Consider the following 17,614-nt stretch of genomic DNA (forward strand, 5'->3'; position numbering starts at 1 on the left):
TCCTTACGTTACTCGAGTGATTGAAATATGGCAACATGACTTAACATCCATCACTTGAAGAATGATATAATGTGTTTACTCTCATCGGTTTCCGTATCGCAAAAGCTCACATTATGTTCTTTTTTATTCACTATGTGTGATAGTTAGGATACGAAAACAAATTCTGCAAATAAACTCCAGGATATTTCGTTTTTAAGACCAAGGAAAGCCTGCAAGAATAAAAAGAAACGTGGCGCCATATAGTTCGACAAACAAGTGTGAACGATCAAGCATTCTGAAAAGATGCTTTCGCCACAAGCCTCTTCGGCTCGTTCTCACATACATGTATTATCACCTGTCAAGGATTACCGTGGCTCTGAATACCAATAGACCTTTGTCTGTAAAACGTAATGTATTTTATCTTTTCCAGACACTAATTATTGGCGCATTCAGTCCAGGATATCCCTTGTAGGCGAAGCCGAACTAAATATAGCATCTGTCCTCACGTAATGCGATAATGGAGTCATATCATAGTACGACTTCAATTGATTCCAGCCTTCTCCAACGTTTTCTGCTTGCAAATAGGTTCTTGTTTGTGAGTTCTTTCATGCCCGTGTTCAACATAAACCCAGATTGAAGAAGGAACGAGTCTTTACATGGCATTGATATTTCTCTGAGGTCTATTCGTTTTTCAACCGATATAAAACGACACATCATCCTTGAGTCCTGGAAGATATACATAGCTCACTCTAGAACCACACATTCATGTAAACCTTTTAGGAGAGATCAAATGGACAAGGACTGAGTTAATTCAATGTCTGCAGGAACAAAGTCATAAAACTTACAGATATAGGTTTTGTTGATATTAAATGTATATTTCATATGAATATTCTGTTGGCTTTATTTGTTTATACTCCTTCAATATTATAGGTTTTTATATTATTGTATATATTATCAGCATGAAAGGATATTGAGGGCGCACGTGACATTATAGAAACCCTCACTTTATGACGTCGTTTACTATGGATAATCATGATTTATGTGCATATATATGTATGAAATCGTAACTGGTACGGCCTTGGAATATGTGTGTGGGCTGTATGTGTCTGTCGTTTGTTTGTGTTCATGCGTGCGTGTGGGCGCGTGCAAGATATATTTCTGAGGACGCTGGTCGTTATTCCGGTTATTTTGCTTCACCTTCAGGGATCATCAACGAATCTGTGTCTGATAGAAAAGATATGTGTGTCCATGTGACTGAGTGTGTCTCTGTTTTGGCGTATGTATGCTCGTGTGTGTGTGCGCCTTGTTCGTGTATGTGCGTGTGAGTGTGTACGTGTGTGTGTGTGTGAGTCTGCACGTATGTGAGAGTGTGCACGTGTGTGTGTGTGTGTGTGTGTGTGTGTGTGTGTGTGTGTGTGTGTGTGTGTGTGTGTGTGTGTGGGAGGGGGGTGGATGCGTGTGTGTGCTGAACACTGTACACAATTTAGGCGCTGGCTAATTCAATTCAATAAAAATCATCAACATGTACCTGTAGGTAACCCACGTCTACATGTATCACCGGTGTGTATAACAAACACTGGAAGACATTGCATCTTACAAAATTGTACATTAAATTATTCTATGCATGTATGTTCCACTACAAATGCTTCACTTACTGATTGTTTAGACTGTCCTACATCATTTTCACATTACATGTAATTGCCTCGAAAGACACAATGAACAAGCATATCAAAAAGGGGCGGTGTAAAATGTCTTCCAGTGGTATGGTCAGTGTGCGGATTGTGCTGTATATATAGCTGACCTACTATAGACATGCTGGTCCGGGCTCCATCCCCTCGGCCTGACCCCTGCTGGTTGTAGTCAATGCCAAGACATAGGTCAGGGTGAGTTCCTAAAAATGAGAAAAAACGACATAAGCAAAGTACAGACACTGGAGGATATTGAATTTTATGACACTTGACAAATACTGAATCAACTTTTATGCTTCAATATTTTTTTAGAAGAGATTGGATTTTTTACAAGGTATTGGATCAATTGAATGGTTTCAACCGTGTAAGTTGTCTCGTGGATCGATACGCGTACCCACACTCACAGGGGGATGTGTGAATCTAGAGGATTCTGTTTCATTTCACAGATCATGAAATTCAAAGACTACATTGCTGATATTTACATATTAAACGAGATGGAAGGAAATCCGACTGATCCGTCCTGAAAGAATTAATTTTTCTCAATTGAAGAGACATTAACCTTCGGTCAAGGGACGAATAACTGCATGTACCGAGTCGATTCTTTAGTTCATTGCCTGTACTTTGTTTTGTGGTAAAGGCTTGAAGTAATTTACTCTCTATCGATCTCAGAGAAACAGCTGTTAAATTAAACTGAAGTACTCACGTCATCAGAAATGAACGATGGATTTTATAACATGACAGTTTGGTTGAAGGACCTCTCAACCAAACTAATCGAGTGATAGTCGAATATAGTGAAACCTCGTTACCTCAACCTCCACTTACTAGAAATACTGTTTGAGACTGTGTGGATAGGACAGAAGGTTTATCAGTGTTATGGCCTCACGTCAACATTACGCTTGTCTGCACTACGGATAACCCTATTCATTTTCGGTGGTCGGTGAACCTTTGTAAAGTAGCCAAATAGGCAAAGGTATACCAGTACTTTTTCCGTGAATTTGGAAATTACGATATTCTGATTGGTCAATTGAGGTCAATAAATTCTCTCTGATTGAAATAGCCGAAGTGACGGACAATCATCGTACGAGCTAATATTTATAGGATAGAGCTATTTGAAGCATCATTCCGCAGGTTTGGTTCCAAATTTATTTAGCGCGATTCAAACTTCAGGCAACTTGGCTTTGCGATGAAACACAATATATTTATCCTCTGAATATATTCGTGTGTTGGTAACAGCACGATTGTTTTTCAAAGCACTGTAAAATCTACACCATTACCTTCTGACGCACATCTGGAGCTTAAAGGAAACTTAGTTCCACATCCTCATGTCCATTGTCAATGAAGGTCTAGACGGTGTAATTAGTGCCATGTGTGGAACTGAGACATTGTCACTATGTGAAATGGATAATCATTTATTGCTAGACTGAACCAGGTAATGAAACCAACAGACCAGTAAAGTGTTGCTTGGAAGACTTGTTTCAAATGTGCTTGGACATTTAGCCGGTGGCTTGTCTATCTAGCAATACCCTGCATCATGTATCTTTGACAAAAGACAGCAAATTCCGGTTTCTGAAGAAGATACTAGCAATACGTACAAAAGAATTGATATAATTATACATACTCGTCATCTAAATAAACGTCTTTTCAGATGATCTACTCTTCATTAAACAACCCGACGTTACCTGAACCTCCCTTGTGCTACAAGTGTTTGGAAAGTTACAGGCGAATAATCATGATAAAATCAACAAAGCCCTTTCCATAAATATCGGTAATTCCATTGTATTAGTCCGATATTGTGATGAGCATAAGAGTCGCATACTGATGATGCCAGGTGTTCGCAAAAAGGTGTCGTGGGATACAAACCTGACACAAACAGATGTCGTCTCAAATCTCCTCAAAACATGGGGCCGTGGGATAGCCTATAGTGGTTAAAGCACTGACTCGTCACGCCGAAGTTTGATTCCCCACATGGGTAAAAGCCCATTTCTGGTGAGACGAGGTGAGGCGAAATTTGGTTAACGTCGTGCTTGAGAATATTTCGCTCATATGACGACGTGCATGCGTGTGTGTGTGTGTGTGTGTGTGTGTGTGTGTGCGGCTGCTTGTACTAGCCCAGGCTTAAGCTGGTTTTAGAGTGCTAGCCCACTGAGATACCATGCCGCAGTGAAGCATGAATACCCCACTCAGACACATTATACTGACTCCGAGGCGACCAGTCCTTGTTGTACCCATTAATGCCGAGCGCCAGGCAGGGACCAACAAGTACCATATTTTAACGTCTTTTGGTATGACGCAGTCGGGGATCGAACCCGCGACCTTCCGCTCTCCGGGCGGACGCTCTTACCACTACACCACGGAGGCGGCCCATTTCTGGTGTCCCCCAACGTGATATTGCTGGAATATTGCTAGAAGCGGCGTAAAACCATACTCACTCACTCACTCACTCACTCTCAAAACATGGGAACAGGACGCAAAACTAAAATAGGACATTGCATCGGACAACCTTTTGGTCATGGAAGGTCCAAATTAAATCCATTTTATTGTCTCGTCCAGATTCGATTGTTTACAAAAACATTGTTCAGCTGTAATACTGCTGAAACAAATATACACTCATGATACAGTCACAATTGTACAATCGAATCTGCTTTCAGCTGAGATTTCTTCTGGATGCCAAAAGGGTTTTGTCGCTATCATACATTCCTGTGGATTTCGTTCTTCTGAATGTACCAGCAAAGGTCCAGATATATCTACACAGTATTTCATTGAACTGGCAATACATCTCTGTAGCCGGCTGCCTAATCGTTTACTCTGGTATGGCACACCATATATTGTCTGTTGCTGTATTGACGCAGAACCCACTGGAAGCACTGTAGTAGAACTCTATGTCCACAGCCAGACACCAAACTTCGACGTGTTACATCAACAGAGCCACATCCAGTGGCGAGAGGTATCCTCTAATATTGGCCTAAATGTCATATTGCGCGTGTGTCACTGGTTTATACATTTCGTAGCTATAATGGCTGATATAATTCATGTGAAGTCACGTATTGCCAATGTTCTTGAACAGAAACATGGACATGGTGGTGGCCCTAACGGTAAAGGCGTCTAACAGTTGATTAAGGCGTCTTGGTGGGATGTTAACCAATCTATTCCCTCGAGGTTCCAATGACAGTAATAGTACCTGGGGCAGTATATCAGATGGGAATGGCTGTAAGCAATTGTCCAATGCGCTATTATTCACAATTTGTAGGTATATGAGTATGTAAAGCCACCTCTGAGTCCACGACGCAATAAATGCAGAATCATGTTGGACACAGACATTACATTCTGGGCAATGTACAACAGAGTTCATCGGTATAATACCACTGGGGGACACACATATATATTCCCTGTGTATTATTTATTCTTTAATTATGACTTTCAAACTTAATAAATACTTCAGGTGCTCGGGTATTGCTACTGTGCATGTAAGTAGGACGGCGATTAGGATGCGCTGTTGGAAGGAAAAGGCAGGAGAATGAGCTGCAACGTATTATTGAGCTAGAAAGTCCGTCCACCTTTATGTTTCCTATGTCACAGCATAGTTTACAGAGCACCTGTTTACACTTCACAGATACAATCGAGCATGATTTTACCACGATTTCAAAGACCGCTACGCGACTCATGTTCAGAAGCCGTTCGATCAAAGCCAAAATGAAGTCATCAATTGACCTTTCAGAACATTTTATAGTAGATATGTGAAGGAAAAGTCATAAATTGACAAATTAGTGGTAAAACAATGCTCGATGCAATTCCTACAATCGGTGATATAGTGATGCACAACAATATAGTGTATATATACTCTTTAAAAAAGAAATGCATAGGCGTTTTCAGTAGTTCATTTCGATATATTTAGACTGCAATCGTCATTAAGACAATTTCTATATTTGAATCCCTTTAATCATGTCGTGGTTGTTGTGTATTGCGCGCAAACGCATCCCAAACTGTGTTTGCAAACGTTAGTCATAAAAAATGAAAACGATACATGAAAGTCAAAATATTATGGATGTCAACTTCTTGTTAACTCTATACTGTGTATAGAATAAACAAGAAGTTGACATCCATAATATTTTGAATGCCAACTTCTATATGCCTCTCAAGATACATGAAAAGTGCATGCGGAAAAAAAGATTTCCACGTAATCCACGTGCAGTGTGTCGGACACATGAACAGAGACATCGACTATAAAAGGCCAAACTAAATTCATCTTTTCATTTCGAAATTTACGACGCAAACGAAGATAAAAAATGCCAAGATTTAATGGTACTGATCGAAATATCGCGATTGGGCGTTTGGAAGTAGGAGTCCCAGTCTGCCGTTGCAAGACACTTCAACGTCCACCACATCACCATATCTTGATTATGACATCTATATACCTGCTTCAATTTGACCCAAGATCGACCCAAAAGTGGAAAACAAAGAGTGACCAATCCTGCTCAGGACCGATTCATCTGGGTGTTTCACCTACGTCACCGATTTGCTACAGCAACGGACACTGCAGGACAGATGCCTGGTCCTCGAGGAATTTCCGACCACCCTCCAGAAAGCGTCTGAGAGAAGTGGGAATTCGAGCATATCCACCAAAAGTTGGACCTGTCCTGACACGACTGCACCGACAACAACGTGCCCAATGGCACAACAGGGTACAGGCATGGAACCTGGGGAACGCATGGAACGCGTTTGGTTCAGCGATGAATCGCCTTCCTCCTGCAACTACGGGATCGGATATAGCGTGTCTATCGACGTCAACACGAACGTTTAGCGCCGAACTGCGTTCGACAGGTGGGCAGATTTGGTGGAGAAAGCGTCGTGATGTGGGGAGCCATGTCCTACACGTGTGGTTCAGAGCTAGTTGTGGTTCAAGGCAATCTTGATGGAGCTGTTTCAACACGACAATGCTCGACCCAACACAGCTCGTGTAACAGATGCTTATCTCGCAATGCAAACGTCACCAGATACTGACCATGAGCCCACACATGTGCAGTGAGTGAACTGAATTAATGCTGACATTGACAACAATACATTTGTTCATCCACGTGTCCTTCATCTATGTTCAAGCCTAATCCACTTTTGTATACTTAAATACGTTCAATGCAATTCCTTACTTTGGGACTATGCGTTTCTTTTTGTTTCTTTTTTGTAAGCGTGTATCCAGGTGTCTGTTGTACTGAAGGGTTTACGACACGGTGCCGTGACGAATTATCTGGTTTTATCACGAGTAAAAATGATATAGCATGTTATATTGTAACAACGACACCCACAATACTCTTAAAAGATTGTACATTGACAGCGATAAGACGTTCACGGAATTGGTGCAATTCTTCCATGACAGGTAATATATAACATTAACACCACAGTATAACCTGGCTCGTTTATCCACCGAATCATATTCCATTGTTTATAAAAGGAGAAGTATGTGAATAGATCATTAAAAATGAGCGGTGACACCAGATGGTTCTCGAAAGGTGTAAGTATATCCTAAGAACACCAAATTGGAACGGTACATCCAATTAGGCAGACTTTTAAAGAAGAGAAGTCTATCCTTATCCATACATTTGAGATATTCAATTATTTGACAAATCACATTCATAAGCCATTGTGTTACTTTTCTACATATAATAGGGCATTTAATCCAGATATTTCGAATCCTACCAACAGTGACAACATAAACGGAATCCTAAGCCAAATAGAAGACTTAATAACAAAACACTTCTCTTATAAACCTAAGGATTTCTTTGGATACAAATTCTTTCTTATCCCCAGTAATTTAGTCCACTTGCACCGTAGGTAATTGGTTCTATCAAAAAACTTATCTTATTACATAAGAAAGCACACGGTATCGACATCCTGTTGCAAACAAATTGCCCAACAAGACGATTACTGGCAAAGCTTACAGACCACATGGAATCTAGCCTATGTACATTTGTTCCAAGTCAATATTCAGAACGTATTACAGCTTGCATTTTAAACTTTAAGAACAACTGTTACTGTCGTGTAATTCTTTAAAACTGCTCCATAAAAGCCCGGTTTCATTCTAAGAACTATATGACTTTTGTCAAAGAAATATACACCAGGCAAGCAATTACCCTGTTGTTCGGATCTCATAAGAAGAGAACGGTGTCATTTGTATTATGCTCAATCAGCTTTTATTTCGACACACGTTTTCAATTTGGCTCAGCTTTACTTTACGATTGGTATGACAATCTCAGCTTGAACGAAATAGGATTATTCAGATGCCGTAATGTTACCCCAACCGAATGTAAACAAAACCATTACGAGATGGCGCTACATGACCATTCTTAGAACTGGCACTTACATGTATATATATTTCGACAGATTTTGACATGTACTCTACAAATGAAAATATATTGAAGACTTGGAAAATGGGATTGGGCCAAAAACCAAATAGAACAGAACAGAACAGAACAGAATTTTATTTCAGTAACAGGCCTCCGGCCCAAAATACATGTACATAAATTGATGATAAGTAGAGCACATATATATTTCATTTAGATTTGTGTTTCTTGTCAACAAAGTATAAAAATAGACATACATCCTTGATAATATTAACATTTTTACTCTGTAATATTGATATAAAATTAATAATTGATGGACATTTACTAAAATATTTTGATATGTACTTATTTCTGATATGAGAATATGCATCACAGATATAAAACACATGCCATTCATCTTCAACAACAAAGATACCATTTAATTTACAAAACAGGCAATGCCTTTCATTATATGCAACATCAGTGATCTGCCCGTTTCAACTGCTAGTTTAAAATTACAGCACCGAAATCGGGCATATATAGTTTTAAATATTGAGGGATATCATTATTTATCAAGTAGCTCTCAACATTTAACAAAGATTTGAATTGCTTATAGTAAAGACATTTACGGTTACTGTCCAAAGATGAATGCCAAGATTGAAAAAAATTATCACGTAGTCTCTGTTTAAATGATTCCATAAATATGTTGTGATCACCAATTTCCTGACTTATCCAAACAAATCCAAAGCCAAATTGAAAAAGAATATTTTTAATTCTAGTTGCCCATGAGTTTCGTCCTACCCTGTCTAAAGATAATAGCATAAAATAACATAGTTTTGGTAATCTATAGTCAGGCATGTTTAGAAGTCTGCACCAGTATTTCACTGCATTGGTTGTATAAGTAAACCAAATATATATGTAGAGTTACAAACTTTCCAAAGTTTACTTGAAAACAGTCACCGAAGTTATGCAGACTACACTCTGAAACAATTCAACACGTTTTTTGCCCAGCGGTTATTTATTAAGTTTAGACTTACATGTACATGCATAACATAATACGTACATATATGAAACATGTTACACATGCTATATCATAGGAATGCATTCTTTTTCACACTTTGTATTCCCAATTAAACGTACTTAGCAGAATGATCCATGTTATATTTAGATCATCTTGTACCAAGGGGACCGTCTGGTCCAACCGCTCATGCGCACAGATTTGTATGATCTGCACTATATTTGTTTGTGTGTTTCCTTTTTGACAGGCATTTTCCGGGGTATTTTCAGGCCTCTAACTAGTCACGTCACAGCCAGGAAACCAGTGATTGATAATATGAGCATATCCATTCCTGCCGTTTATACCCAATCCACCCATTCTTTAAACCAGACCATCAGATCCAGTATAGTCGTCTCTTACAAGCAATACAGATAACTTGGTACCAGTTTTATCCATTATTGTTCATAGCATTACGGGAAAGTCAAGAGTATGTAAACGGAAACAGAATTGTTTGTTAGGCTTTTCGTCCCGCGGTGTATTTCAGCATACACCATTCCCAAGCTGGAGCTTTCCTTTCAATCAGTGTGTTCTTGGTTTCATGACGAACACTACTTTTATTTTGTTTCGCTTTTCGAAACAATGCCATGGAAAAGGACTGCGGATATATGAGTTCGGTTTGATGGTCTGAACAGTGTTTCACTCACATCAAGGCGTGTCAGCGTGATGTGGTAGGAAAGCCGGAAGCGATGCAGGTCTTAGATTTATACCACTTGCAGAAACCCACGATCAGTGGTCTGGTTCCAGCAAACCAAGAAGCGTAATCGGGGAGAATCTCGGATTCAAAGTGGCACAGCAAAAATAACAAGGATTCCAGATATCCGGAAGGCTACATGAAACTTGGTAATGTCAGAATCATGTAGGTTTCTGCTGACGGAAACTATGATTGTTGGTTTCAGGCAGTTCTCTGTTGCTGAAACTAACAAGGGCTGTAGCTTTGCAAAACTGTATAAGCATCAATAGAAGTAGACACATTATCGATGAACATTTCCCCAGATTCTGTCTATGTAACCTGCTGCTCATACATATCGGTTGTTTTATGACATATTGCATTAGGATAATAAAGAATGATTATGAAAACGATGACAAACATGTTCTTCTCACGCAGCGGAAACTTTAAAACACCATTTATAAACTTCCCAGGCAGAAGAACAATATTATCAGCTATCATACATTAAATGAATCCGTGTTTGTGTTCATCAAGAGTCGGACTTTCTGAGGGTGTAATTGTAATGTCGTTTTCGTTAGATTTAATTTGAACTTAGACACAGGACATTTAACGTCGTGGATGTGAAGGGCAAGCTATGTGAAACTTTTATAGCAGCAGCTATTGGATTAACTATGGTCGACAGACAAAGGAGTGATTGGTATATAGAGAATCTCACCCTCGTGTGTACTGATATCAATTATATCAACACTCGTTGATAAAGTTACAAATATCCGAGGCTTGCCGAGGATATTTTCACTTTTATCAACGAGTGTTGATATAATTGATGTCAGTAGACACGAGGGTGAGATTCCATTTATCATCAAAAATCATTCTTCATTAGTTTTCAATGAAAAATGTACATCTCTCAACACTGTACTACCATTAGACTTGCTGTGCAGTGATGTCATAGCATTGTGACGTCATCAAAGTTGATGACGTCATAGCATTGTCAGGGCATTGTACAAAATCTACTGTCAAAACGATATCTCCTAGGAGATATCATATGATCTCACACAAGCGATATCTCCTGTGGAACACAGTTTTGGATGATAAAACAATTTACTCAGTTGGATTTTTCAGATGAAACAGTCCCAATATTCCAGCTACATGCCTGTTGTCCTAACTGGTGGAATCTGGACCAGACAGTCAAGTGATTTACACTATGAACATTGATCAACGCAAGTGCCATATGTTAATATTCGTAGCCTGACTCTTCCGACAGGTTTGGATTGCTAAAGGCCAATGCTCACCCGGATCTTCACTGGTTTAGTATTACTTAATACTTAATACTTAATAGTATTGCGAGAACACAGAATGGCGAACGGATTGTGTCCGTATCGACTCCAGTAGTCTGTTTACCGACCATGAGTGATGAATGCGGAATTGATTCCATAGTATCCGTGTAAACCTATATCATTAATATAGCTTACTTTACGTTTCTGGATACTTATTTGTAAATGGATCTGATCATAACCAAGTTGTCAGACAACCGTTGAATTCGATTCCCAGTTAGAAGGTTACGAGTGTGATAGTATGTGTATATGAAGAGGCAGTGTCAGTATCCAATTACAACTAAATCATAAATCAGATAGTCGGATTCTCAACCAGGACGTTTTCATTACTATCACTATTAACTCGATATACGTCTCAGCACTGTCTCTACTTACCTATATCATAATAGATAATAGATACTCCCAGACACGTTTTCTGACATCTCTCGAAATAGATAAAGTCTCAGGCAATCAATTTTCAATACAAATAGTTACTTTGAAATGCTAAGTTATTATTTCTTCGCAAATAAATCGGCAAACCCTTTCCATAATGATTTATAAATATAATGGCAAACCCCTTTAAAAATTACCCATAAATAAAAGCGGCAAAAACCCTTTCCAGATCCTAAAGAAATCTCTGCTGAAAACAGAAACGACTGTTCAAAGAAAATAGTAAATGACACGATGGGATCCTTAAGGCAACATGCTATGATCAACCCATAGACGATTTACCATGCGTGTCTCCAAGTGAATAGAGGTACTTCTTAATACGAGCTGTAACCTGTATATTTGCATTGGTTGACATAGGCCCGGGGATCTGCTGACCGTTTCTTTAAATCTTATACTGTCCACGACCATGATCCAAGATCTGTCACAACCATACATTTGTTCGTTGGATTGTCTAAAGTGGCAAACGTCAAGCTGTTGGGATGCAACACTGTATTAAAGGAACACGGTTGTCGCCGAAGACTGTGTGGTCCAAACGAAGTCGCTCAAAGCATGACTCGCACCTTAGACTTTATCGATTGACGATGGCATCGTACCCTCAGCTGGATGGTAATACCATGGCTGATGGTCTCTCTGTGCACTGAATTAATACACGATTACAAGTGAAACCCAACCCATCACATATCGTATTTGCTTTGACACAGCACTTGCTTGAAATAACTCAGGATACCGCTCTTGTACGACATTCGTAGTTGAAATGAGTTATCAGTAATGTTCAATCGCATCGTTGTTTGCGAAGATTAAAATACCAACTTTTCGCCCGATAAATGACCAATATCGGTAATCAGCCGAAACAGAATATTCATTATTCGGAAAAGTCAAAATAAATGATGAAACTTATATGAATGGATTACTGAACCTCAGTGATTACACACGGTGTTTCCGGAAAGTGTAAGTATGTCCTGTTCAAGCGCTACCCCCAGACACTCCTACGATATACAAAGAAAAGAAAAAAACAAACAAAAGCTTTTGATATCTAACACCGCAAAGAAGTATTGATGGAATATGACAGCGGTCGGTAAACACATAAATCTTGATTTCAGCATTCCAGTGACGGTGGACTAGACAATTCGGTGATATCACAGCACGTTTATTGATTATGTTAAAACTACAATTGACGGGGGAAGTGTTTGTTTTAAGGCTTCTGCTGACAAGTGCAGAGATTCTGTTGTGAACAAGTTAAGAGAATCCTCTCAGGGATATGTTCGATTCTCAATAGCTTGGTGGTGTCAGGGCGGGGGTTCAGTTTTTATGTCTTATATTATCCATTTGCATTGAACAACGTGTTTGTGCGTATGTTGGTCTAACGCTTCCAAAAGCTGTATGACCGCCGTTTGTAAGAGGTCTGGACCAGGCATGACAACAAGTACGGAGTCTGATCAATCCACGGTGAACAGATGGGTCGTCGTCCCGAAGGACAAGAGGTTAACTCACATGTCTTGCAAACGGGACAAAACACAGTTATCAGTGTGTTGTCCAGACAGTACTGTCCAGTGATCCTTCCTTGCACAATAGTTTTACCACCCAACACCACAACCGATACACCACGACAGTTGTGATGTGGTTTTAGGTTAACGCTGCCAGACATCTGACCATGACTATCAAGGACATTCAAGATAAAGTGGGACTCATCTGAAGAAAGTGGACGTCTGCTCACAATATCTGTAAGAGAAGGCTTAAGACATGGTCGTTGACAATGCATGGAGACGAATTCTAATCACCTAATCCCTAATTCATACAGTTTTCAGCATTTTCATCCGAATTCTGGTCTCGGGTCAATTGGTCCTTTACTCTTGTCTTTGACCTTGAACGAACTGAACCGGTTCGATCGTTAATATTGTGGGTTTGTAGGTACCTGTTCCATGATCTTCCTATCACAGACTATGAACGTAATGACCTGGCTTCTGAGTTTTTCAACATGTCAGTAACCCGTAGACACCCATCGCAGTGTTGAAGCCGCACAGATGTTCATACACATACTTTTATAAAGAACGAGACTCAATTACTCATAATTATATGAGAATTAATAATACTGACAGACGTAATGATCCACGAATGTTAATCGACCTTCCTTGAATGTGTTGAATTCAGGAATGACACCCAACGAACGTGCGTGACGCTTCTCTGTGTGACAAGTACAAACTGTCGAATGTGTTAGAGTTTCACTTCATACAGTGAGACAAAACGTTCTTGCATAAAATGTTGTGGCCAGCATTATCTTTATTGTAATAACTGATATTCACATTTATATTTGATGACCCCTTTCTTTTTGTAGGAGTATAGCTACTCTGCGATCTTTCTTATCGTCCCACGTCTAATGTTCGGCTTGTTGGGAGCGCACGTGACAGACAGTATTTGATCACAAAAGAACTTCAATTAAACTGCGAAATTGAAAGATATATATTAACCCAGAAAGAAAAATATTCATTACGTTGCTAATGCGATACCACAGTGTACGCACGATATCTCCTACATGCATTGACAAATTGTGTCACAAGTAATACACAAGTTGCAAGTACCATCTCCAGCGCATGCACATACCTAGCCACAGAGACGCTTTGTTATAATGACCAACTAACAGATTTTCAGCAGCATCGCTGGAATCATCTATCATTGCTGTTAAAACTAGTAAATAACAAACGTTAACTCCAGAGAATGAACAGTCTCGATTATCCAACGAACAGATTCTATTACTTAGTTTGGTTGGTTAGTTGTTTAACGCCGCACTCAACAATATTCCAACGACATCGCGGCGATCTGTAAATAATCGTGTCTGGGCAAGACAATAAAGTGATCAACAGTATGAGCATCAATCTACGCAACTGGGATACGATATGTGGCAACCAAGTCAGCGAGCCTGACAACCCGATCTTACGACAAACAGGGGTTACTGAAGATCAATTCTAACCCGGTCGATTCTATAATTTGGTACGCTGGTAACTTTCAAGTCAATTAATGATGTCATCACTCACCATATGAATCAAAATTACATAATCATCCACACTGTTGTTTTGCAAGGTGGTATAAATAATTTATCTAAATGTATTCTTTGTGCGCTGTGGCAAGCAACGTCAGCCAAACAATCAGTCCCGACGTCCCTTCCGCGTTAAAACTAAAAACGAGCTATGACTGAATTGATGTGAACGGTAGCGGAAACTAAACAATAGATTTTGGGAAGAAAGACTAACAAAACTGACATATGCTTTGAATCATTCAACGGTTCAGGCTGCATAAAAATGATTAACTATTTCTCAGGAATGATACTCTGTGCGAGGGAGGTTGATTTTTATTATTATAGAGGCCATGTAACGAGGGCTGTGAACATTATACCTCGTTCCGCAACTAAAATCAAGTAGGTCAAGCGTTTGGAGTTTTGTACAGACTGCAACGACTTGCCTACAACATATGACACATGACAGAGACACTGAATGCGTATTGTACAAACGAGATGAAAGCTTCCAACACGAAACGTTTAAGCTGACCCGCAGAAGCCCAACAGGCAGTTCTCTTACTGAGCCCAATAAGCAAGAGTTGACTTACGGCGCTTTTTGGAATGTCCTACACAATCACCAGAAAAGGCCTTCACACATTGTCTCCGGGAGGAGAATCTAACAAGGGCCTTCTTTGTGACGAGCTAACAATTGAGCCACATACTGATATCTTCACTCCAAGCTAACATTAAAGAGTAAATACACACGTCACAATTTAAGTTTAGATTTACACGCAAAGATTTAACACCATCCTTACACCTGTTCATATGCATAAGTGAATCCTGATCAAACTTAAGTTATAAAGGTTATAAACAAATAGCCCTAGACCAAATAGATATTATCGTATAAGCAATGCATACTTACCATTTAATATATTGATCGTGCAAACCCTCCATAGGCCGGACCGTAATTCAGTTAGTACTTGAATGACATGAGTTGTGTTCGGCACAATGGTAGGCACCATCTCCTTTGTAAAAAGCCATGCATCGGTCGCCACGGCCAAAGCTAACGTTATCCCAGCAAGAGATCCAAAGGCAAATGACAGGCATGTCAACACGTAAATGCTACAAGCAACCTTCATTGTACGAGGGTGTCCTGCTCTCCGATAGTAACGTCAGAATATTACACGACCATGGCCAAGAAACACTCGGCTTCTTCAACGTAATTCTTGGTGTTGAGTAGCACGATCATTGTAATGCTATTCCAACTCAAACGAAATCTCCTTTGTTCAGTAAGGATCAGTCTCCCTGCAGTTGATTAATCACTGTTGAAAACCGATGGTTGAAATGTCATGTTGGCACTCAAAGGGAAGAGAAATTGACTTACGTAATCTACAATGGACGGAAATGGTGCATCATCATCGTAACTCACATTGACATTTTTTTAAATCACCGAGAATAAATATCTTAAACACACATCTCGTTCGCTAAATTACATCTGTCCACTATTTTCAAGCAACTGAATACACAGAACTCCAATTTCACTTCTTCAAGAGTAATCTGAATGCACGGTATCCTTCTTCATATGTCGATTTCTCTGTGACCATATACACTCAGTCGACTAGCCCTGAGACATGTCCCTATTCCGTGTGGAAGATACACTTATGATGGCCAACACTTGTTGAATATCCAAGGCAACACTCCTCTTTTCGAAACAGACTATACACTTCTGTCCAATCGTCGAAGGACCAATCTGCTCCCTTGTCACAGTTTAGTCAGGTACCACAATCTGCGAGGAATAGATATGTCACCGTTAGCTTTCAGGGTCTAGACACGGGTTCCACCAAAGGCCTGGCTTGGTAATAACTCCTTTGTGCCTTTATGGTAAGACTGTTTCATACTGACAAGACATGATTTTCTTGATTGGGACAAAGCTTCTGCGTAGTGTGACCGAAAAAGCGTTGGTAATATCTGAAATTGAGGGCTAGAGTTAAAGAATCGATTTATCTTTGATTTGTCTTGATAATAGGTCAGGCTGATTGCTGACAGGCTCCGCCGTGTGCGTTTATCAAGTGATCGGGTTGACATCACTAAGAAATCTTTCTTCAGATTTTGATAGGTGAAAAGAACGCCAAATTGGATGAAGATTTTCTGTGACCGAAAGGCTCGGAAATATGTGACATGATTTCTTATGATTCCATATCTGATTCCCATAGATGTATTACTGTTTGTGTAAAGAGTCATATGTGTCACGTTACATGGACATTATCAAGTGCCACCGAATATTTCTCACTAGCGACAAACTTGCTTTCGCAATACGGATAGATTGTCATGATTGAATAGAAAATGTCTTCTCAATATTATTTTTAGGAATACATTTATATAGCGCATTGTTTACTTAAAATAAATTAATTTCAATGTTAATATTCAAAAAATTTGTATAAACAAGACAAATGGGTTCTACTTACTGTTTTTGTACCATATGACTTCCCATATACCGATAGCATCTCCGTTACCATGCATTAACAGGTAACTCTATCACCGATCCTTCTTAGTCACACGCAATATTCATCCATCATTCCCTGAAACTCATAAAACGCTGATTTTCACGATGACTTCATTTTATATACTTCGTAACATTGTCTGTCACGTGCTTTGTTAAGTTGTTCGGGCGAAACCACACCCCTTTCACTACGTGCCAATCACAGCTGTAACATACAGTGCATTCTAACTCTCCATCTCCATCAACTACAGTCAAAAATAAAATCAATAGGTGTCATCCCAACCTGGACTCGCGCTAAAGGGGTTCTGTGGATTATACTGGCGTATGGTACATAACAACATCGTATTGTAACGCCATACAGAAGCCTCTTTACCAAATTGTATCTAGATGAACCGAACCAACCCTCACGGGGCAGCCCATGGGCAAACCGCCATCAACAGTAAAATGATGCTACACGAAATACGCTCAAAACGTCTTGGCCACAATATCCTCCTCTGAGATTCAGGAAATACTACCAGTGACCAATGTGAGAAAAGCGCGTATGATCTGCTGGCGAATCGATCATGATAAGAAAGCCTGGCGCTTCAAAGACCTTATTGCCAAGACCGTGCTCAATTGGCAGGTATATGTACGAACAATTTCTTTCCTTTCCCTCGAATAAGC

The 17,614-nt window shown here is 39.7% G+C and overlaps 1 protein-coding gene across 2 annotated transcripts in view; it reads right to left on the bottom strand.

The window, feature by feature from the left end:
- LOC124291799 (voltage-dependent calcium channel gamma-5 subunit-like) overlaps positions 1 to 17,037 on the bottom strand; it is a 44,784-nt gene extending 27,747 nt beyond the window's left edge. The window contains exons 1-3 of one of the 2 annotated variants that reach the window (XM_046728870.1): positions 16,917 to 17,037; positions 15,374 to 16,237; positions 1,781 to 1,870 (exon numbers count right to left, since the gene is read on the bottom strand). In XM_046728870.1, the coding sequence (XP_046584826.1) occupies positions 1,781 to 1,870; positions 15,374 to 15,590 (307 nt within the window). In that variant the 5' untranslated portion in view covers positions 15,591 to 16,237; positions 16,917 to 17,037. Of the gene's footprint in view, positions 1 to 1,780; positions 1,871 to 15,373; positions 16,420 to 16,916 lie in introns of both variants that reach the window. The other variant, XM_046728869.1, reaches the window with a different exon arrangement.
- Between the last annotated feature and the right edge of the window lie 577 nt (positions 17,038 to 17,614).

Source organism: Haliotis rubra, unplaced genomic scaffold, assembly GCF_003918875.1.
Source record: "Haliotis rubra isolate DU_JTF1 unplaced genomic scaffold, ASM391887v1 Scf5, whole genome shotgun sequence".
Taxonomy (NCBI): Eukaryota; Metazoa; Mollusca; class Gastropoda; order Lepetellida; family Haliotidae; genus Haliotis; species Haliotis rubra.